This window comes from Gavia stellata, chromosome 7 (assembly GCF_030936135.1).
Source record: "Gavia stellata isolate bGavSte3 chromosome 7, bGavSte3.hap2, whole genome shotgun sequence".
Lineage (NCBI taxonomy): Eukaryota > Metazoa > Chordata > Aves > Gaviiformes > Gaviidae > Gavia > Gavia stellata.
Window position 1 is genome coordinate 2,409,667 of NC_082600.1, and position 22,893 is coordinate 2,432,559.

Genomic DNA, 22,893 nt, shown 5'->3' on the forward strand with positions numbered 1-22,893 from the left:
GCTTCAGCAGTTGCTTCTAAGCTCACCGGGGCTGCTGACCACTCAAAAAACCCCGCTGTGGCTAGGTCCCAGCGACGGAGCGCAGGCTGTCTGAGCGTTGCTGAAGGACAGGAGTGATGCTGCTCCAGGTGAGACCTCGGGACACGATCACAACAGACCTACCCACACCCAGCAGTCCGGGAAGGCACGGTAATATGGCTTAGCACTAACTGCCCCACACTACTATCCAGCTTTCTGCAGTGTCTCTCATACTCCCACAGAAAAGTCTTGTGCGTGCAAGTGTGGCATCTCTAAAGCAGCTGCTTGTACTCCTCTCCTCTCCCCGCAGGGAAACTTACTCTCACTTTCCAAACACATTTGCAGCTCCACAGAATCACAGAACCATTAAGGTTGGAAAAGACCTGTAAGATCATCAAGTCCAACCATCAACAAACCCCACCATGCCCACTAAACCATGTCCCGCAGTGCCACGTCCACACCTTCCTTGAACACCTCCAGCGAGGGTGACCCTACCACCTCCCTGGGCAGCTTATTCCCGTGTGTCACCACTCTCTCAGTGAAGAAATTTTTCCTAATATCCAGCCTGAACCTCCCCTGGTGCAACTTGAGGCCATTTCCTCTTGTCCTGTCGCTTGTCACTTGGGAGAAGAGACCAACACCCACCTCACCACAACCCCCTTTCAGGTAGTTGTAGAGAGCATATACTTAGTGTGGATTGAACCCAAATCTTGTGTTTCTCCAAGTTAGGAAATGAACTGGGGTCTGATGAAGACACTCACGTCATCGCAGACCCAAGCCACCGCGCTCCCTGGAGCCGTCCACCCCAGCCAGCCTAATCTCTCCCATCGCCGGGCTGCCCACTGCGGAGAGATGGTCCTCGCCCAGCAAGCACCAAGCACAGCCCTTTTCAGAGGCTTGAATGTTGTACTGCACAAATTTGACCTCAGAGAGGGAATAATCAGAAACCTACAAATTGAATTTGTATTTCTCTCATGTTGAAAGATTACAATTACCAATATTGGAAAGCTTTTAAACGCTTTCCTTATCTGCATAATATTTCATTTCAAAGTGTCCTATTGTATCATGCAAAAAAAGTGATGAAAGATGAATATATTTGCTTTCCTTACATACCAATGCTTATACTATTGCTTTATATTTTCCTCTTTTCTTTTTTTTTCTTTTTTTAAATTTGTATTTCTGGTCTTTCGTTCAAACATGTGAATGAGGATTTAAGCATGTCACCGGGCTTCTAATAAATGAAAGGCCAAAAAAGATCAAATAATGTATCAATGAATATCGGTAGATACCAGAGATGGAAATTAAAGATGTCATTGCAATAAGAACGCATGATTCACTGCAGCCAGTACGAGGCAAACACAAGTCAAAGAGGCAGCACAGAAACTAATGAAGCAGCTGAACTATACTGTCAATCCCTGAATTATATCTTAATTGCTGTAGCCAGGAGACCGATACAAACATCTGCAGAGAAGCGTGCAGAAAACACGCGCCACGAACACGTGGGATTAAGGTGCCACCCAAACCCAAGCAGGAAATATCCCCACAGCAAAGCTCGACCGGAGCTGAACGTGTGCTATGCACATCTGCAACCAGCTCCTTGCACCAGCCCTGCTCCCACCACGGGAAGCACAGAGCCCGGTAGTTCGGCACCCAAGCAGCGCTCCGAGCGCACTCGGAAGGGGCCAGAGCATCAACGTCACATCAGACTCTCCCCGTGTGACCCCCAGAGTACAAAAGGATTAAGCTGCTACTCAAGCGTTATAGTCATACTAATATTAGTAGTCCAACAGCTACATCTGTGTTATTCAGAAAAAGAAATATTAAAGGAGTACCATAGTGATCAGGACAAAGGTTCAGCTCACACACATGCATCGCTCACCCTCCCAAAAGGCATTCTAGCAGCAACGGTAACACGCAACTCTAAAGAAGTGGATGCTGCCATGCCTGTAATTTAAAATCTAGAGGTTATTTAGGATGCAAAAAGCTGAGTGAGTTGGATTTTTGAAAGGGATTTAACGCCCTTGTGCAATGGAAACTGGAAAACATGGGATGCTGAAAGACTGAAACGTGGCGACTATCCAAGGAGGTACTTTAAGACTCACCAGAAAGCACCATCTTCAGCACTCGCTTTTACCACCAATGTTGTATGCATAGAACAGAGAGCCCATTGCTATAAATCTTCCCCATGAATTTATGCCTTAATTGCTTCAGTAGAATTAATGTAAAGATCTCATTTTGTAATATTTCTCCATATAAAATTCCTCACACTCTTTCCTTCCCAGTGTCAGGCAGACTTGGCCACATACTAGCACTGTAGGGAGAGGGAACTGGAGGGCAGCCTTCTTATCATTCAAGAAGGGCACAAAATTATCTCATCCAGACAAAAATAGCACTCCGGGAGAAAGCGTCACCTCCTTCTCATCCCAGCAAGTTTAAATCCAGCTTCTTAGGACTGCGGTGAACTGGGAGGGCTGAAAGGACATGGAGCAATACGAGGAGCAGTTGGCACTTCCAGCTAATTTCCCTCCCCATTCCCAGTACCTTATCTTCGTTATCACATCTATTTTTCTCTGCATAAGTAAAGTACCATACCAGTTGTGTGCACACGTGTGTATATGCCATTTATGAAGAGACCAAGCAAAGCCGTGGCTTCCCGACAGGCACATTCAAGCCCTGTGGCACTGCACCGCAGCAGAGGCTGGAGCACGATGCAGAGTATTTCTGCAGTGGCCCAGCGGAGCAATTATTGGGAATTAAATAATTATCGATACCGCATTTGATTCTGCACCCTAACAACAGGATTTGTGCAGTGGGCAGAAAATTCGGAGTGAATTTGGACCGCCGAGTGTGGGGACGGAGCAGTATGACTGCCATTAACACTAGTGACAGAGGTGGAGAGCCACGCAGCTAAATCCCTCCGCACAGCACTCGGCATTTCCCTGCAACATCCCTCACCAGAATTGATAAGGGAAATGAGCGTCACGATCTCTGAATTACAGACCCTGTGTTGCCGCTGAATAACACTTCTCTTGCAGACTCGTGATTGCACATGCTACTAGGAGACACGCTCAAATACTGACGAAGATGAGCAGTTTGATGTTTTTGTCATTTGACATGTATTATCAGCAGCATTTTTTGTCATCCCAAGCCAGGAAAGCTGTGACGCTCCTTGTTTGCTAAAATAATCTGTCAACGCTGAACACGTTTCAGTCAATCCCACATCACGAACATCGAAGCTGGGAGGTCCCATCCCTCCTGACTCCAGGGCTGAGTTGCATCAAAAAGCCTGGGAGACAGGTACAGCCGCAGGAGGTGTTTTGTCAAACAACGTCTCCAGTCTGAGACAGGAATTCACAGAATGACAGAATCACTACAGTTGGAAAAGACCTGTAAGATCATCAAGTCCAACCATCACCCCAACCCCACCATGCCCCACAGTGCCACGTCCACATGTTCCTTGAACACCTCCAGGGATGGTGACTCCACCACCTCCCTCGGCAGCCTCTTCCAATGCTTCACCACTCTCTCAGTAAAGACATTTTTCCTAATATCCAGCCTGAACCTCCCCTGGCGCAACTTGAGGCCATTTCCTCTTGTCCTATCACTTGTCACTGGGGAGAAGAGACCAACACCCACCTCACCACAACCCCCTTTCAGGGAGTTGTAGAGAGCGATGAGGTCTCCCCTCAGCCTCCTCTTCTCCAGACTGAACAACCCCAGCTCCCTCAGCCGCTCCTCATCAGACTTGTGTTCATCTGGTGAGGGGTCTTTAATGACGTTTAATGACCCCTCACCAGATGAGGTCTTTAATGCATGACACCAATGAAAAGGGTACCCTCCAGAATAAAATGATCCCTCTTATTAAGGGCATCAAGACTGGGCTTGGAACTGAGACCAAAGCTAGATCTTGCTTTGAACTCTTCCTCACTGACATGACAAGGTTAGGATGTAATCCTGAGCATTCACAGGCTTTGCTAACACCGGTCCTGAAGCTTCCCGACGATGTCCACAGCCAGCCCAGGGCAGCTGCTGTAGTTGTCCACAACACAAACTTCTTTGCGGCAATGGAGATGATGGACAGCAAAAGCAACGGCTGCAGCCACATGCCACAAGACCCATCAGAAAAGCAGAAACCATACAAGTAACCCATAAAAAAATTGAAATGGGAGATTTGAACCTGGAAGTGAACGAGTTAGGGAAACCTTACAGGTGGTAAGCAGAGACCTGAGGCAACTATGATCCCCACAAATACTGCACACAGTATACATGCACCTGAACAGGTACTTAGGAGGACTAGCTAGGGGCTTGCAGGAGCCTTCCCCCTTCTGTAACTGCATTGGTGTCACACACAGGACTGGAATTGGTGCAGGGCGTATTCCCACCATAGGATAAACTCTGTGCTGTGAATAAACGGCACCAGGCTGCCCTGGCCTCCCCCTTGCCGTAACGCTACGGCAACGCAAAAGCAGCCAAAATCCAGTGCACACAGAAGCAGTCGATGGTGGATGGACTTAATACGTTTCGTGCGAGCAGAATACCCTATGGTGGATCTAACTAATCTTGTGTAAAGGGACAGTTTCTGGAAATAGAGCTGCAAGCAAAGATTTAAGTGGATCTCTGAGCAAAAGAAATGGTTGTTTCCCCTAAACCCCCAGATCAACCTCTTAATCCTGGAATTACAGATTTTCTCAACAAGCAGTGTTTTCTGCACAGTGTACATCTCTCTTACACCACGCAATAAAATCTTAACCTATCTGTGCACTAAATCTGTTTGATAAACATGTTTCATCCTGACTTCCAAATTAATTTCAGAAATCTTTTAACGTAAACCTGACCTTTTGCTCCACCTTCTTTTATTCAAGCAGCCTGCCCTTGTGTCCATAAGTATCAGTGAAGCAAAAGGAATACAAAAATATACTTTCAATGAAGCAATTAGTACTTTTTGGTCAAAAATCTGGTAAACTGTCCTTCGGGAACAAGCAGAAAAGCTTCATTGTAGGAGCTCTGCTTCTTTAAATAAAAATACTTAATTTATACCGTAAGTTTCCTTCCTTAGAAAAGTAGAAAGTGTCCTCCATAAGTCAAGCAAAAATTTTCCTAGGAGTCAAGTACAAAAGCTTTTTCTTCAAAGAGGAAAGATGAGATGTACTTTAAAGAGATGCTTCCAGAGAAAGAAGAAAAAGAGTTCAAGTCTAGGATGAATACAGCTTGGTTATACGCGGCAGTTTCTTCTCCTGGTGGCTCAACAAGAATGGAAACCTCCCTCCTGAGAATACGCTGCCATAGGGACCGAGTGCATTTGTTTCAATCTGATGTGAGAGGATCTTTAGCCAGAGCTGGGAGAGCAAAAAACTCTTTTCTTAGACACATAAGGTAAGGACAAAAAGTTGTCTTCTACAGAAGAGACGGTTACCAGTCTATTTGCCATGGTCCTATCCCCCCAGAAAGCAAAAAGGAGATCTTTCTAAAAGAAACTAGCAAAGAAGACCAAGAGGATGATTTGCAAGGTGTTGGAAGGAAGGAGGCTCTGTGCCTGCCCAGGAACAGGATCGGACTCCTCGTCTTTCCAAGAGTAGCTGTAGATGAAATGAGAACTTCAGCAACTCTGAACCACCTTTTTTTTTTTCCTTTCACCTTTATTATATTCAACTATTTTGACACCAGACCAAAAGGGACTGCTATTTTTCGAAAGCTAGACTTAGATTGGCCTATATTAAAGGAACACAAGAGAGACAGTAGCCCACTTCAGCATTATCCGTGATAGCTTTAAATAAGATAGGTATGGTACCACCACCATCACCGGCAGATGATGCACCAGGAAAATTCCCCCTCCTCCTTGGTGCATCACAAAAGGAGTGTCACGACTAAATGCAGCTTGGTGGGAATGCTGCACCTGAAGGACTTTCCTTGAGCTCTCGGAGACTGAGTCAAATAGCAGGCAGGTCTGATGTCAACCAAGTAACACCAGCCCGCTGGGACACACAGTTACTTGTTTGACTGTAAAAAACGGGAACTACGCATTCTTCACGAAGCGCTGTTTTCCCTTCAGTCCAGCAGAAGATTTAACCCCCTGGCTATTTTCAAAACAATTGCATGTGTTTAGTTTAACTCCTTAGCTGTGTTTCTTACCCATGAACGTAGTTATAACAGTGTTTGAGGTTTTGATTAACTTCTTAGACCAGAAAAAAAAATACTATGCCCTGAAGCAGCACATAACTGAGACTAATAGCCACGTAGTTTTTAGAAAGTGGTTAATCAGAATTACAGGCCACACTAAAATAACACCAACTAACATTTAGGCCTGTATTGAACTTTCAGAGATGAAGCAGTAAGACGCATCTATGAACACTAATATTATTTACTTCCAAATACTGAGTGAAGCTTCCATATAGGTCCCGCTATGCAATGTGTGAACCGAGACCCAACATCCACCCTTTGCAGATGGTCCCAAACAGAAACAAGCACAGGGTGAGAGACAGAGATGGAGATTTTCACAGGAGTGTAGTTCACTCTTTCATTTCCCAACCACATCACGGGCAAGACCCAAAACACACCGATCAGGCCAGGCACCAGCCACTGGTGTCCTACCACAGGCAGGTTTCTGTAAAAGCTCTGCAGCCACCCAAGAGCTTCAGTTTAGACCTTCTTTACAGAAGATGCATCAATCACAGAATCACTAAGGTTGGAAAAGACCTGTAAGATCATCAAGTCCAACCATCAACCCAACCCCACCATGCCCTGCAGTGCCACGTCCACACGTTCCATGAACACCTCTGGGGATGGTGACTCCACCACCTCCCTGGGCAGCCTCTACCAATGCTTCACCACTCTCTCAGGAAAGACATTTTTCCTAATATCCAGCCTGAACCTCCCCTGGTGCAACTTGAGGCCATTCCCTCTTGTCCTATCACTTGTCACTTGGGAGAAGAGACCAACACCCACCTCCCCACAACCCCCTTTCAGGGAGTTGTAGAGAGCGATGAGGTCTCCCCTCAGCCTCCTCTTCTCCAGACTGAACAACCCCAGCTCCCTCAGCCGCTCCTCATCACACTTGTGCTCCAGCTCAAGTACCTCTTGAACACCTAGGACCAACCGGTCAGAAGATTTGGTCGGTCATCCCAGATCATGAGAAATCGGTAATTTTGAGACTTCTTTAACAGACAAGGAACCTGACACGTGCAGATCCATGCAAGGCATCTGGCAACTTCTGATGGAGCCTTCCTGCAAAATCAAAACTGAACGCATTTCCAACACTGCAGAAAGTCCATAAAAATAAAGTAACTGCCCCCTCTTCTCTCACACAGACCAACACTCAGGCTCATTCACTGCTTATATCTGTATAATTAATTATTGCAGTAGCAGCAAATGTGGCTCCAAGTGATGCTGAATGCCAGAGCTAACTGGAAAATGAAAAACAGGAAATTACCAGAGAGTGAGATTTCCCATCCAAATGTTGATATTAAAATTTCCCAACCAGGCAGCAAGTCAATAATGGAGATGAATGAGGAAACAAAGATTTTCTGTGGACTTTTTTCAACAATTCACTTTCAAGCTATATAGATATAGTGCCTTTTCAAATTCTAAATTAGAGGCTGAAGACTTAAATTAGCCCTTCGGAAGTGCTCTTGATCCAAAACTAACATGGAACACAACTTTAATATTGTTTTCTCTCTTTAGCTTTACAAGCCAAGATGCTTCCAAAGCAATTTTTTACCCATACAGTTTTTAAGAAATACAAACATTTTACTAGTTTCCTTAAACACACTTGAAGGATTCATCAAAAAATTAAAAACATTTTTTTTTTCTCTAATGATAAAGTTTTGCTTTCAAAAGGGAGCATCATCTGGTTTCCACAGATTTGTTTTTGACAGTTACCTAAATCTGTAAGAAAACTCTCTTTCTTTATGTAATTTTATGAAATATGTGTTCACTAAAAAAACAAAACACATTTTGATAGAAAATGTTAGCTGAGTACTTGTGATCTTTACGGTTCATTTTGGGGTCTCGAGCAAGAACACCTCATGGGCAATTAATTCAAGGAAACCTCCCCACCCCCAATATTCCTGCTCAGCACTGCCCAGAGTTCTTGACATGGCGCACACAACATATGACCTATAAAGTAAATATTCAACAAAAAGAAATTCAAAACAGAAAATTTCAACTAAAGAAAGACAAAATCATTTTAAGCTACTTGAAAATTTCAACAGGAACATTTCAATTTCCAATACTCCGATTTCTTACGAGCTTTTCTGTGGGGTACAGGGTTTTTTCTCCTATCTTTTTCACAGCTAGATCCAATCTTCACTGGCACCTTAAGCTTGCCGCAGCAATACTGTCTGCCTGCAAATATTTGATCATTAACAGATGAAAATACCCAGTGAAATATCAGCCTGAAGTTTGTTATGTTCCAGAAAGACATCATCTGTACTTGAGGTATATTAAGAAGCAGCAGATGACGTAAAAACCAAAATTAAACCCGTAATAAATCCCAGACAGCAGATCCGAGAACACACATTAATAGCTAAACAAAATATGATACAAGGAAAAAGGCATATTCCAGAAGGAAATCTCCATGCAATTCAAGAAAAATCAAAATTTCAAAACAATCTCTCTCAACCTTCCCTGTTCGGACCATGTAGCATCCCAGTCTTGAGCCTGCCTTTCCTGCCACCATCGGTTTCACAGCCACACCTAAAATTAAGAATTAAGAAAAATCTAATACATGGATGCTGGGGTAAGAGAGAAGTGCTTTAATGGCATCCAAAAGAAGAGACTTAAACGTTTGCTCATGTTTTTTTTACTGAACAGCTACACAGAGCTGACCTACGAAACGCTTTCAGCAGCCATGTGTGCGTGGAGGGCCCTGGGGCTCCCCGGGGCAGCCCGAGCCCCCGCACGGCCGGAGTGCTGGGACCACGACCTGCACCGCTGAGCCCCGAACGCTGCCGGCACCCGGTGCCCTGCTCGCCCCTCGCTGCAAACATCGGGCCAGCCCCGTTACAAACTCCGGGTGCTTTGCGTGGTGTGCTTATATGCAGTCATTAAGGTTGCCTGTTCATTTATTGGACTCCAACATGTTAATGTGCAACTAATTCCTATGTCAGTTATTGTTGATAAAGGATTTGCAGATTTGGCATTGGTATGTTATAGCTCATTAAGCACATCACGAAGCTAAGCGCACACACTAGGCAAGAAAATCCCCCAGAAGGCAGTTGCCCCCCTTCACCCATCCCATAACTAACTCACAAAAACTGTCACCACTTGGGTCTCTAAAGTAACACACAACTTGAGATTCACCTGACAGAGAGAGGGTGCTTTTTGGGAAACACAAGCCCAATGCTTGTATAGTCATGACAGTCAGGTTTCTTTTTGAAGGACTCAGGAGACTACAGGGCTAACTTTGAGCTCCAGCTATTTATTTAGCTCCATATGTGGCATGTAAACATAGTTGTTTACACGACACTACTTGCATTAGAAGAGTCTCCAAATGTACACTGCAAGGACTTTCTGTCTTTGGAGCACTTCAAACAGATTTTGAATGGTTTTTCTTAATTTGAAGTGTACACAAAACCAGAGTTGTTTGAGGCATTCAGGTCTTCTCACTTTCCAACAGCTGAGTCCAGTCAAATAATTTACAGTCAGATGCAAAGTTTACCAGAAAACCTACAGCAATAAACCACCTGATCACAAGCGAGAGCCGTGCTTTGTCTGACTAGCCCACTCACTGACACTGGAGTCTGTGCAAGTCAGACTGGGATTTATATATATTTATTTTTTTAGCCCATTTTGTGTATTTACTCCAGTATGACATTTTCAATTGTTTCCTCTTTTTCTGTCAGCTCCGGTGACCAATTGCGTTGCAATCCCAATACTTCATATTTTTTCACCGCCCAACATTCCAAGCGCAGCTTTTAAAACTGCGTATCACAGGAACACGAAGAGATTGCCATTCAAAAAAAAGTGCAACATCCTTCAGCAGCAATTAAAGCAAAATAGCAAAAAACATCTGCACATGCTCCTGTATCAGGGCAAGCACAGCCAAAAGTACAAGAGATTAAGGGCTGTGCTACATACTCGATCTTCATCCTATGCAAGCTGCAGACAAATTTTCCTCTGATATCTAAGCAGGCTGAGCTGTACCTGAGCTTCGTCTTTCTTACCGCAGTATTGGGATTTTGTTTAAAGGTATTTCCATAGGCAAGCAGCCCCACCTGACTTCATTGGGAGCAGCCACAAGTCTCCTGACCATGAATGCTCCCAAAAGCTGTAGGATCCACCCTAAAGTTCTGTTTAAAACCGCGCTTCACAAAGAGCTAGTCGCTTCTTTGTGGCCAGGGATTATAAGAAGTTAATAAAAAGCATTGTAAGAACTTCCCAAGTGATTTACTTACAGTACACATCCACTCTTATGGACTTTATGGCTGGCGAACCCAAGCCGTTCTCAGCCTTGCAGTAGTAGCGTCCTCCTTGGTGTCGCTGGATGTTGGATATCCTCAGGGTTTCATTGAAGACACTCGAGTCTTGAAATCTGTCAGAGGCACTTCCTGCTGTTTTGGTCCACCTGATCTGAGCAAGCACCAAAAAAGATTGTTACTTTAAGTCTGTAAAAGTCAACAGAGTATAGATCTCTTCACCAAACTGAGAACCATGTGTGCAGGGACCAGGATTTTATGTTGGAGGACTCGGGGTGCTTCTCCAGAAAACTGAATAGCTCACACTTAAAATCAAACACTTCATCCAAGAGACCCTGAATTGTAATCTTGCATTTACCATCATGTCTTAGAAATAGTTAATTACTTTTGATGGAAACGCCCCATTAAAAATAAATGCCACTAGCAGAGATATGGAGAACAACTCAAGCCACCATCAGTGACGCACAGCTGGAACAGCTGCAGAAAAATTCCCCGTTAATGGCAACGAGCAGAGCTCGCCAGAAAAGGCGGCTGCACTCATGCGCTGAACGTGGATAGTGCTCATTGAAATCCTATTCATTAAAGATGAGAGCACATTGGAAAGCACCTTCAAAACAAGTGATGGATTATCTTTCAGCAGCAATAAAATCCAATTTTAAGAAGTCAAATGATCGGTTGCTTGAAAATGCAACAAACTACTAACGTCTATTTCTTCAAATAGGTGGTTTGGGTTTTTTAATGTAATGTACGGCAATTAGATTCCTTTACGCTGGTAATTATTTTCCAAAAGCGAACACCTTTTAAAGCGAGCTTTTTAGTTCCAAAGCCATAACAATGCCAGTAACAGCCCACTACAACCAACAGTTGCACAGAGGTGGATACGCACATTGCTAACACCCATGCTTGATGACCCCAGTCCTTGCCTGCATGACTCGGTGGACTAAGCTATCTCATAAAATGCACCAGACCTCCAGAGACTCCCCAGGGACCTCCCTCCTCTTTCAGTTCACGCTAATTCAATGACCAGGACAAGCAACATTCAGATCCAGACCAACACAGCTTTTTTAAATGGTAGGTTTTTCTTGCCTCCAGAGGCCACAAGACAGATACTTACATAAAGAGGACTCTACATCTCTTCTGAAGCTTCTCAAAGCTCTCTCTTCTCAACCCCATCCACTAATTCTATGCCAGGATGAAGACCAAAAATTCTGTAGTCATTGATGAAAATGAGATTGACACAAGACAAGATAATAAATACTTGGCTATTATCTCCCAGGCTATGGTCCCTAAGGATTGTCCAAAGGTAGTCAATGAAGCCATGATTTGAAGAACAGCGTTTAGACACTGATCCGTTGGGATCTGCTGGGCAGGCTGTCTACAAGCAACCTTGAGCCAGTATTGGCTCGGTTTGGACAAGGTGTTGCAGCCTTGGCAGCTCAGGCAGCGCCCGCCTGCCACCAGGAGCAAGTGCCTGTCGACGTGCCCAGCCAAGCCCGAGATAGACAGGCTGCGCTTCCAGCCCTCTCCCATGTGAAGGAAGGTCCCATGGCTGAGCTGGGTGGCCCTTGGCTGATGCCAAGGTGGCCCTAAGGGTTGCCGTGGCTGGAAGGAGATCATTCCCCCAGGGTGCAGAGACACTCGAGTTCCACCATTCCCAGTCCTGACCTAGAAATGGGGTCCAGACCCCAATAACTTGCGCAAGAGCATGAGGTGGGCAGGGTTCAGCCCTCCTCTCATCAGGAACTTCTCCTGGACAGGAGGGATCTTCTACAAAGGGCACTGAACTGAAAAACTCATGACCAGCTGTAGCCCATGTAAATTCTCCTCCTCTTGAAACGAGAGCAGGCATGGGCTTCAGAGGCTGAAATTACAGCAAACAATACTTAAAAAAAAAAAAGAATTTCATCTCTTTCTGGCTTGTTAAATTCACCGGCTTTGCCCTCTTGCCAGGTGACCTGCATAACTCTCACATGGTTCTGCTGCTCTGGGATAAAGCAAAAATGCCAAACTCCACATCTACAACATTCGGCCTGCATGTGAGAGAGATGCTATTAGCACTGCTATATTTACCAGTCTCAATCTGTCTGTACTTCTATTCTAAACTCTTGGCTCCGGGGCTTTTTAAATCATCCATATAAATGTGCTGCAGGATAATTTTGGAACACACACTCAGTTTCTGCAAGCTGCAGAATACAATTTCATCATCTATATTTCAAATGCTTGAGAAGTATTTTAAAACCATATTTAAGATGTTCACTGAATCTCTTGCGTGTTTTATTTCCCTTTATGTAATCAGAATTGTAAAAACAGCTCTGTTTGATTTTTAACTGGAAAAAAATTAATAGCCTGACTTCTCTCTTCCTCCCCTTCCGCTCCCACAAAAAGTTTCCAGTGGAAGGCAGTCTGCCCTGTCAAAGGAACGTATAACATAAATAACGTGTTGTAAGTATTATCAGCATCTATGTAACTGGTAACATTATGTAACTTACACAAAAAAAATATAGCAAAGTTTATTTAGATACTATCGGAGTTTTATCTTTTTTATGAATGCAAAAGCCTTCCCCCGCCACTGCATCTTAACGTTGAGGTATCTATCTTCTCTTTATTATAAGGAATTTTAACAGGATACTGTTTGACTGTCAACAAAAGTAGACTTTTCAGCTTTATAAAACCCCTAACATGTATGTTTTAGAGGAAAGAGGAGCAATTTTAACAAATTAACTAATTTTGTAGTGTATGCAGAGATCCCTGAAGAATAAAAGGAATACTGCCAACTAGATTCTCTCTTGAAAGATACCCTCCAGGAATGTCACCGGTCTGATTTAGCTTCAGTTCATTATTTACCTTAGCTTTAACTAAACATACACACAAAAACATGCTGATCAATATTGCATTGTAATTTATTGAACGCACCGTGAAGAAAGATGACTCTCAAACACTATGCTAATGCAGTAATCAAAAAATTGGGCACAGGAGAGACGGGTGTCTGAGGCTGAAAACCTCTTCAGAGAGGTCCTTAGCAGTTTCACCCACTGCAAGCTCCAGTCCATGGTTTGGGGTGACCTCTAATGACTTTTAAGAGGCTGAGACCATCAAATCCATCCTTAGAGATGGAGCATCTCACGGCTTTAGTGTCCAAGCCCTCACTACTGCTTAACGCTGTGACCTTCAGAGCAATCGCTGCCACAGCAACTGACATTATCCCCTTTTCAAGGTGGGGAGCGGTGGCAAAGGGGGACCACGGGCTCATGGGACATGGTGGCAGGTATCAGCCTCAAATCCCAACGCAGCATCCACGCTTCTGTATGGCAGAGGATTCAGAAAGCCTCTAGATTACTAGCTTTAAAAAAACCAAAAGCATTAGGTTGTACATTCACAGAGTTCAGATACTCCAGTATTTTCCAATAACTCGGCACAAAACAATTGCTCACCCAGATGCATTTTATCAGTGTTTGCGATTCATAATCTGCTCCTCTCTTTGAAACCTCCCAGTTCCTGGTGCAGAAACAGCACTGCGTGCTCTGCGTGTCTACTCAGATAGTACGGATAACGTGGGAAGTAAATAAATTCTGTTCCACTGAGAAGTCAAAGCCATTCTTGCTTGTAATGCAAAGTTTTAATTAAAAAGTTATGTCTGCACATCATGGCGTACACAAATCGGACTCATAAATGTTAATCCATTACACAGATATGCCCTCATTGGCTTCTAAGGATACAATTTTCCAAAGTACTCACTGTTATTCTGATGCACATTTGGGAATCCCACCCGTATATTATCATTGCTCTGCCATGTGATTATGGTCTTTATTTATAAAATCTTTCTTTTCTTTTTTTTTCTTTCCTTTTCTTTTTTCTTGCAGAAGTAAAAAATGATTTATGAACAATTCAATTAAAAATTATTCAACTTTTAAAAATTACTAAGTCATGACCATTTAGCCATATCATGACCTATGTACTTGTCTGATTTGTATATGCCCCTAAGTTCTCTAACCATCAATATCTTTGACAGTATTTTATTGGCTTAAGCAGATGCCCTGAGACACACAGCCATATTTCTCCCTACAGCTTCAGTTTTCTCAGTGAGCTTTCCTGCAACTTCAGTAGGAGTCACAGATTTTACATTTTTAGACTAAAATGCAGATTAAAAAAAAGCTCTGAGAATATTTTGCCTAACTTTTCTCAGCTTCAACAAAGTACTCATGCCCAAAAAGAAAGCAGCAGAATAAGATAAATATTTAATTTTGACAGTATAAAAATGAAACACTCCTTTTTTAAATACTGTCTTTGTCAAAGACAATAAACATTAAAATATCTTTACTCCAAATACCAAACATTTTGTTTGGTTCAAAACAATAGCCACCACCAACCACTCCCCAAAACAACCCAACAAAACCCAACCATTTTGCAATGGAAACTTTTCTTTCTTCCACGGAAATAGTTGGTGAAAAATGAGGTTTTGACAATCTTTTTCTTATCCCACGACACTGAAATCTGCCTAACGCAGCAACTGTAAGTAAAAACGCTCCTTACGATATAGCCAGTGCCCGCACAGGGGGTTGGTACTGCATCCCACTGATTGCGGTCGCTGACGTGGCTAGGAAAGCCAGGATGAGGAGAACCTCCTGATCACTGTTATAATCCCCAAATCCCTGCCTCAGATTAAAGTCCACCTTTGTATGCAAACAGCCCTCAAAGAGGTCTCTGCACCACTTCACTGGGATGTGCTGGAACATTTCTGCAGGCCTAAAGACATCAGAGTCTTTGGAAAAAGCCATCTTAAACATACCCACCATGCTACCTCAAAAACCCCCAAAACACTAAAATAATCCCTTCAATTTATTTTTCTCTGAGATTATTTTTGTTCTCAGGAAGCAACAGCTGGGGCAGGAGCTACTGAAGGCAAGAAGCACTCGTCACCTTCACAATAAACACAGAGGATATGCTACACAAAAGACCCTTTTTGAGCCAGGAATGAGAAAGTGACTTCTGCTCCTTTAGTTAAGGAAACTAACGGAAGCAGTTTTGAGCATATGCATCTCCCGTGACCTCTTCCTTCTCTCCGGTGGGGATATGACCACCCCGCAGACCTCGGTGCCCTCTGAGGTACACCCAAGCTCATTTTAAATGAGCCTGGGGTCTGGCCACAGCCCTGCGGAGATCTCCATATGCTGCTCTGTTAGACACCGAACCAAAAAAACCAAAACAAAAATTAAAAAATACTCTATAAAACACAAGCAAAAGAGTAAGAAACAAACTGAAAAATCCAAGAGAGCGCATTGGATCCAAGTTTTCATTGCCTGACACGAGGAGAGACCATTCCTACCTATGTGCAATAAGACAAGTGGAAGGTGCTTTGACCCAAAATAGCCTTTTTTTTCAACAAGCTCCCCCTTCCCTTCCTGCAGACAAGTCACAGAGCCCAGTGATTGCAAGGCAGATGTAAACCACCACTGCAGGACTGGCAGAGATGGATTTTGAACCAGACTTACAGGGGCACAGGGGCACAGCGGAGAGCAAGTTGTTCAACCCCAAGGGTTCCGCACAGAACGGCTCAACGTCCTCAGCACAAAGACCATCACTGGGTGACTCCAACAGCTCCTTGTCTGAATGGGTGGCCTCTCACTTGTGTCCAGGCAAATGCTTCTGCAGGACCTTTTGATGACTCAGGGGATAGTCAAATCAAACGTAGACCTCCAACGGTTTCTAAACATCCTTCCCATGGTCACTTAAAAGAAGTCACAGCTATTCCTGCACCATGCCCACAAGACAGGAGATACGGCACTGATCTAAACCACCACCGCTCTGCAGGACACCACCTCGCACATTCGCAAGGACACGTTTACTGTAGGAAATCTCCCACGTGTTCACCAGGTCATCCTCACCATACGTGAAAGGAAAGCATTCACATGTCTAAATTATGGGATTAGCTATATATAGCTAAATAAAATGGGAGGGGGATGTTGCATTTTGATTTTTAGCAAACCAGAGGCAGCATGATGCAGCATGCCCGATGAGAAGGAGGGTACAAAACGTCTGTCGTTGTTGGAATAGATATTGCTCCAGGCTCTCAATATGCAACAGTGGTATGAAAAATTCTCTTCCTATTTATTTCATATGATAATGTCTGAAATACTGGGCTTGAAAATGGCTTCAGGTAAAAGTACTGTTCATTGTTCAAAAATTCTTACGTGGAATATTAGAGTAGTAAAGCAGCCAACCCAAAGCAAGCCCTGCTTACTGTCAGAAATGATGATGCTCTACCTTGGACAGGGCTAGAAAGCTGTTAGCAGTGCAAAACAAATGCAGAACTGGAGAGCCTTTGGTTTTGGCAGTAGCCAAGATGCAGTCACCTACGAACACTGGGTTTCATTGCTCCATACCTGGACCGCTCAAACTTCACAGAAATATGAGGGGGAAAACTGAGCGCTGACCCCAGGCCAGGCGCGTGACTGATGCTGTTGCCTTTATGGGACAACTCGTGTGCTTATGTTTACTAATGCTTCAGTAGGCTGACAAGCAAAAGCACAATTTTTTACTCATCTAACTAAACGCAGTCTGTGACAGTAACTGTTAACATGCAGGACATGATCGGTTCTGATTCGGTGCCAGAGATCACAGAGAAATTGTTATTTTCCAGATTGACTGCTATAAAACATAGGAAAAAAGGACTTCTTTTTATTCTCTAACAGAGGAAAAATTGTGGTTATTAATTACAGAGAAAATCATCATTAAACCCACAAAGTTACAAGCAATCAAGTCCTACAGAAGAAGTTTAGTGCCTTGTTCTCAGTTCACTTTAGCCTAAAACATACCAGTCATAGCAACGCTGTGGCTGGAATCTATGGATGAAGACCGTAGCCTTGTGACTCCAAAATGGTAACTTGCAATAAATCAAAGGATCGAGAAGAATAAGTGAAGACCTCAACATCTGATAAGGTAAGAAAAACTGTACCTAAGCTGACTATTCTTTCACCTCTGAACTTCCTCCATTTGTGCTAGACAGATGATTCCTGTTTTACACCTAAACTCAAGTTACCCAAGAGTTACTCAAATCCCACCGGTGTAACTTAGCATCCCAAAGTCAGGAGTTCTGTATGAACTGACACCCTGTGCGCACAAATGACACATCTCACGGGTAAATCACAGAATCACAGAATCAGTACGGTTGGAAAAGACCTGTAAGATCATCGAGTCCAACCTGGGGGGGAAAAAAAAAAAAAAAAAAAAGGAAAAAAAAAACCACACAACATCAAAAAACCCACAAAAAAAAAAAAAAAAACCACAAAACCCACGCCACACAACAACAATAACAAGCCACAACCCACCCAACACCACACAGCACCATGTCCATCAAGCTACATCCCACAATGCCACATCCACACGCTCCTTGAATACCTCCAGGGAGGGTGACTCCACCACCTCCCTGGGCAGCCTATTCCAGTGTTTCACCACTCTCTCAGTGAAGAACTTTTTCCTAATGTCTAGCCTGAACCTCCCCTGTCGCAACTTGAGGCCATTTCCTCTTGTCCTATCGCTTGTCACTTGGGAGAAGAGACCAACACCCACCTCTCTGCAACCCCCTTTCAGGTAGTTGTAGAGAGCGATAAGGTCTCCCCTCAGCCTCCTCTTCTCCAGGCTAAACAACCCCAGCTCCCTCAGCCGCTCCTCATCAGACTTGTGTTCCAGACCCCTCACCAGCTGCGTCGCCCTTCTCTGGACACGCTCCAGCACCTCAATGTCCTTCTTGTAGTGAGGGGCCCAAAACTGAACACAGTATTCGAGGTGCGGCCTCACCAGAGCCGAGTACAGAGGCATGATCACCTCCCTGCTCCTGCTGGCCACACCATTTCTGATACAAGCCAGGATGCCGTTGGCCTTCTTGGCCACCTGGGCACACTGCTGGCTCATATTCAGCCGGCTGTCGACCAACACCCCCAGGTCCTTTTCTGCAGGGGAACTTTCCAGCCACTCATCCCCAAGCCTGTAGCGTTGCCTGGGGTTGTTGTGGCCGAAGTGTAGAACCCGGCACTTGGCCTTATTGAACTTCATCCGGTTGGCCTCAGCCCATCGATCCAGCCTGTCCAGATCCCTCTGCAGAGCCTTCCTGCCCTCCAGCAGATCAACACTCCCTCCCAACTTGGTGTCGTCTGCAAACTTGCTGAGGGAGCACTCTATCCCCTCATCCAGATCATCAATGAAGACATTAAACAAGACCGGTCCCAAAACTGAGCCCTGGGGGACTCCGCTTGTGACCGGCCGCCAGCTGGATTTCACCCCATTCACCACAACCCTCTGGGCTCGGCCATCCAGACAGTTTTTTACCCAGCGAAGAGTGTACCTGTCTAAACCACAGGCCGCCAGCTTCTCTAGGAGAATACTGTGGGGAACAGTGTCAAAGGCTTTGCTGAAGTCCAGGTAGACAACATCAACAGCCTTCCCCTCATCCACTAGGCGGGTCACCTGGTCATAGAAGGAGATCAGGTTGGTCAAGCAGGACCTGCCTTTCATGAACCCGTGCTGGCTTGGCCTGATCCCTTGGGTAACCTGCACGTGTCCCGTGAGCGCCCTCAAGATGAGCCTCTCCATAACCTTCCCCGGCACCGAGGTCAGGCTGACAGGCCTGTAGTTCCCCGGATCCTCCTTCCGACCCTTCTTGTAGATGGGCGTCACGTTGGCAAGCCTCCGGTCATCCGGGACCACCCCCGTTGACCAGGACTGTTGATAAATGATGGAGAGCGGCTTGGCAAGCTCCTCCGCCAGCTCCCTCAGCACCCTTGGGTGGATGCCATCAGGCCCCATAGACTTATGAGTGTCCAGGTGGCATAGCAGGTCGTTAACTGCTTCCTCCTGGATCATGGGGAGCCTATTTTGCCCTCCATCCCTGTCATCCAGCTCAGGGGGACGGATACCCTGAGGATACCCGGTGTGGCTGTTAAAGACTGAGGCTTTTTTTTGTTGTCCCTCACGAGCAGAGTCCATCTCGGACGTGTCCCCAGGCAGCAGACACAGGGATGGGGTAGTTCAGACCTGCGTGGTGGAATAACTTAAGGAAAGGATGTGCTTTAGGTAAGGACATGCCCCAAACAAAGAAAATACCTCTTTTTTATTTTGGTCTTTCAGGTTCTTTGTCCATTTGACTTTCAGAGAGGTTTTCCTCAATGGAAACTACATTTTTAAACACAATTTCTCCAGTGCTACAACTTCAAGGCAACAAAGCTTACTTCACTGTTCTTAAATTTAAAAGGCTCATGTCTCAGTTGTTTCACCCAGACTTGTACATATCGTCATCAAAACTCTTGAAAATTAGGCACCGCACATGTCTAAGATGTCTGAACACCAAGAATTAAGAATTTGGCTTTGAAAGTGCAGAAGAAGGGTTTCTTACACTCTGAAAGGGTGAAGGCTGAAAACCTAAAGATTAAATGGTGTTCAAGGAACATGTGGACGTGGCACTGTGGGACATGGTTTAGTGGGCATGGTGGTGTTAGTTGACGGTTGGACTTGATGATCTTACAGGTCTTTTCCAACCTTAGTGATTCTGTGAACTGGATCTAAGTGAAGAAATTTTAAGTGATCACTGAACAATTTAAGAGGAAATTAATGAGTGGATCCTGAAGCAAAAACTATTGCAATCATTAGGTAAATTTGTAAAACAACCCTCCTTTTAGATGCTTCTTATAGCTTCTTGCTTAGTTGAATCAGCCTGTGTTTCTTCATGAAAAGGTAGTGTCTGGGGAAACATCTATACGTACTTTCTCAAAACTTCTTTGAGTAACCTGCTAAATGATTAATTGCAGCAATTTATCCTAGTTTGACTATAATGTTTTTCCTTATGGCTTTAAGATGTTTCCCTGCTTCAAAAAATTAGCACTTTTAGACTGAATAATCAATATACATTTTACTATAAATGTCTCACTGAAGGATGGAGTTTTTTTCATCCTGCATGGCAGGAAAACACCTTCTCTAGCATTAACTGGGAAGGACTGAGTTCAATGAATTTCACAGAGCCTGGTTTCTACTGAGGTCTCTATCATTTTAAAACTGTCAACGGCTGCAAGACTTACAAGGGCCTTGCGTGGTTATGCCTTCCTGATGGGAAATTATTTACAGCCTATCAACTAAATTATTCAAGGAGTTTCATGAAATGATCCAAACATCTGTGAATGTTGTATTTTTATTATTCTCTCGGCTTTTTTTATTCAGCAGCATTAATTTGCTTCAAAATGAAATACAACTTTTCACCTTTATAATAAAGAATGTAATCTCAGGGCAGAATGAAGCAGACATAGCACCACTTGAATTCCTAGTTATTAATTTTTATGGTGGCTTTCCGATGCTGGTATACCATGTTAAACCAGCAGTCATAAACACATCCTCCTAAGTTAAATGCGTGGAAATTCATTCACTATTCTTCTTAAATGGTTTAAAGGCAAATAAATACAAGACATTTTGTAACTTGTAGCTACTACCACTAGCACAGAACTAAGCTTGGCAATGAGACGATCAGAGAACTCTGTGAAATTCACATCTAGACTCTTATTTCCCCGGTGGGCCAATCTAAATCACTGTACTTTCTTGTTTTGCTCAGTTTTGCCCAGACAGAATAAGTTGCTATTGTTGCCATACAGGTACAGTAAATGATCTAAAATCCTTACAGTTTTCAAAAAGAAAGGCTGGAAGAATCAAACTCACATGAGTTACAAGAGCAATACTACAGTAAGAGAGCTGATAACCTGGAGGCCAGTCACTGGAAGAGCTGGAAAGAAGAGAACTGGGTCCATGGACGAGGTATTGCCAGCGATGCTCTGCAGAGGTTACCTCCTAGGAAAGCACCATTCTGTGCGCTTCTGAGAGCTGCAATTGCTAAAGAGGACTGGGGACGGGGAGGTGGTACCACAGCCAACCATGTGCTCCATGCCAGTCCCACCACTACTCTGAACCACCGGTGAACCTAAAGTCGAGAGATTTTTTGGTTGTATAAAGCAGAAAATAATCAGATAGATGAGGAGTTTTACATTGTCTCTACCTGAAGCTTCTACGACTGCCCTTGGAATAAAGTCCAAGGCGACAGTCCCACTCTGAGGGTTATAACCCCAGGACGATGTTGAAGAACTGGCAAGGATATAGAGAAAAGCCACAGTGCTCCTTCAAAGAACAGAAACATGCTCAAGAGTGCAAGTGATAAGCTCAGCAAATCTGCAGTACCAAACGAAAAATCAGGGAAAAGCAACATCTTTAAAACATACAGGAGGGACCAAAATTCAATAGCAGATCAATTTTCAACACAAAAGGCAAAGTTAAGGCAGTAATAAAATGGATTAGAAATCAGTTTCCATTTGCTCACCCTAAGATGTTTATGTAAAACGTCTTCTATCCAAGATGTTTCGCTACATGAAAGTCAGCGGAGCCGAAGGACTTCCCCCGGCGTGCTGGAGGGTTCAGCACAGACCCAGGGATGCGAAATCTCCTTCTGCTCACCACCAGGAACCGGCTCCATAGCCTGGTACTGGATTTCCACCACCCAGCACTTCTGCACAACTGCAACCAACGCACCATCCTCACAGTGTCCAAAGATGTAAAAACCCAGCCTCACCCTAAATAACTCTTTCTAGCCCCGTTTTGCAAGCAGAGTGCCTTACGTGGCTGCTGGTCTTCCCTGTGCAACCTTTCAGAGCTCGGTTTTACCCAAATTCGGTCCGGGCACGCAGCTGGCCTTGGAGCAGTACAAGCCTCACCTCCAGGCACCCAGAGGTGATGCCTTTGTCCAGTTTGGGGATGGGGATGCGGGAGGCTGTTAGAGGAGGACGGAGGTCTGAGGAGCTGCTGCTCAACCACAGCACAAGCAGCAGCAGGAAACCAGAAGCCATCAGCTCCCACGTTCCCAGAGCTGCTTGTCTCCCTCAAGAGCAAAAAGGCATGAAAATGTGTTTCTGTCATTAAACTCGGAAGACTGGAGTCTAAACAGAGAGAGGAAAAAGTGGCTGCTAAACAGGATTTTTCTACTTTAAAGTCACTCTTCATAATAGAACTGCGTTTTGAAGTGACAAAGCCAGCCTAAAATCCAGGCAGTTTAAAATTGATGCGTTTTTTCTTTTATAACAATCCTTTCAGGTATTACTTCTGCTTCTCATTCTCTCCATCTCCACCCTTTTTACTCCCCTGCAAGACCCCTGGGAGAAAGAGAGTATTCAAGAGAAACAGCTTTGCAGAGCACACCCAAAATGCTGTCAGAGACTTACCACAAGGAAACTGATAAAGACAGAAGAAAATGTTTCTCTTCTGGTCTTTCAGTAACACGAATCTTGACTGCTTCCTGCAACAGTCATTAGGGGAGATATTTTGGGGCAGACACGCAGCCTTTAAACTGACTGACAAGTGTCACAAATAGACGGTTCTGCAAATGAGAAAACAAAAGCAGCAGTCGCTGACTGTGGCGAAAATAGAATTGCAAGAGAAAGCTATT

At 44.3% G+C, this 22,893-nt stretch overlaps 1 protein-coding gene across 1 annotated transcript in view; it reads right to left on the reverse strand.

The window, feature by feature from the left end:
* MDGA2 (MAM domain containing glycosylphosphatidylinositol anchor 2) overlaps positions 1 to 22,893 on the reverse strand; it is a 245,976-nt gene that overhangs the window by 206,122 nt on the left and 16,961 nt on the right. Inside the window, exon 2 of the mRNA XM_059819453.1 lies at positions 10,410 to 10,584. Within this exon, the coding sequence (XP_059675436.1) occupies positions 10,410 to 10,584 (175 nt within the window). The remainder of the gene's footprint in view (positions 1 to 10,409; positions 10,585 to 22,893) is intronic.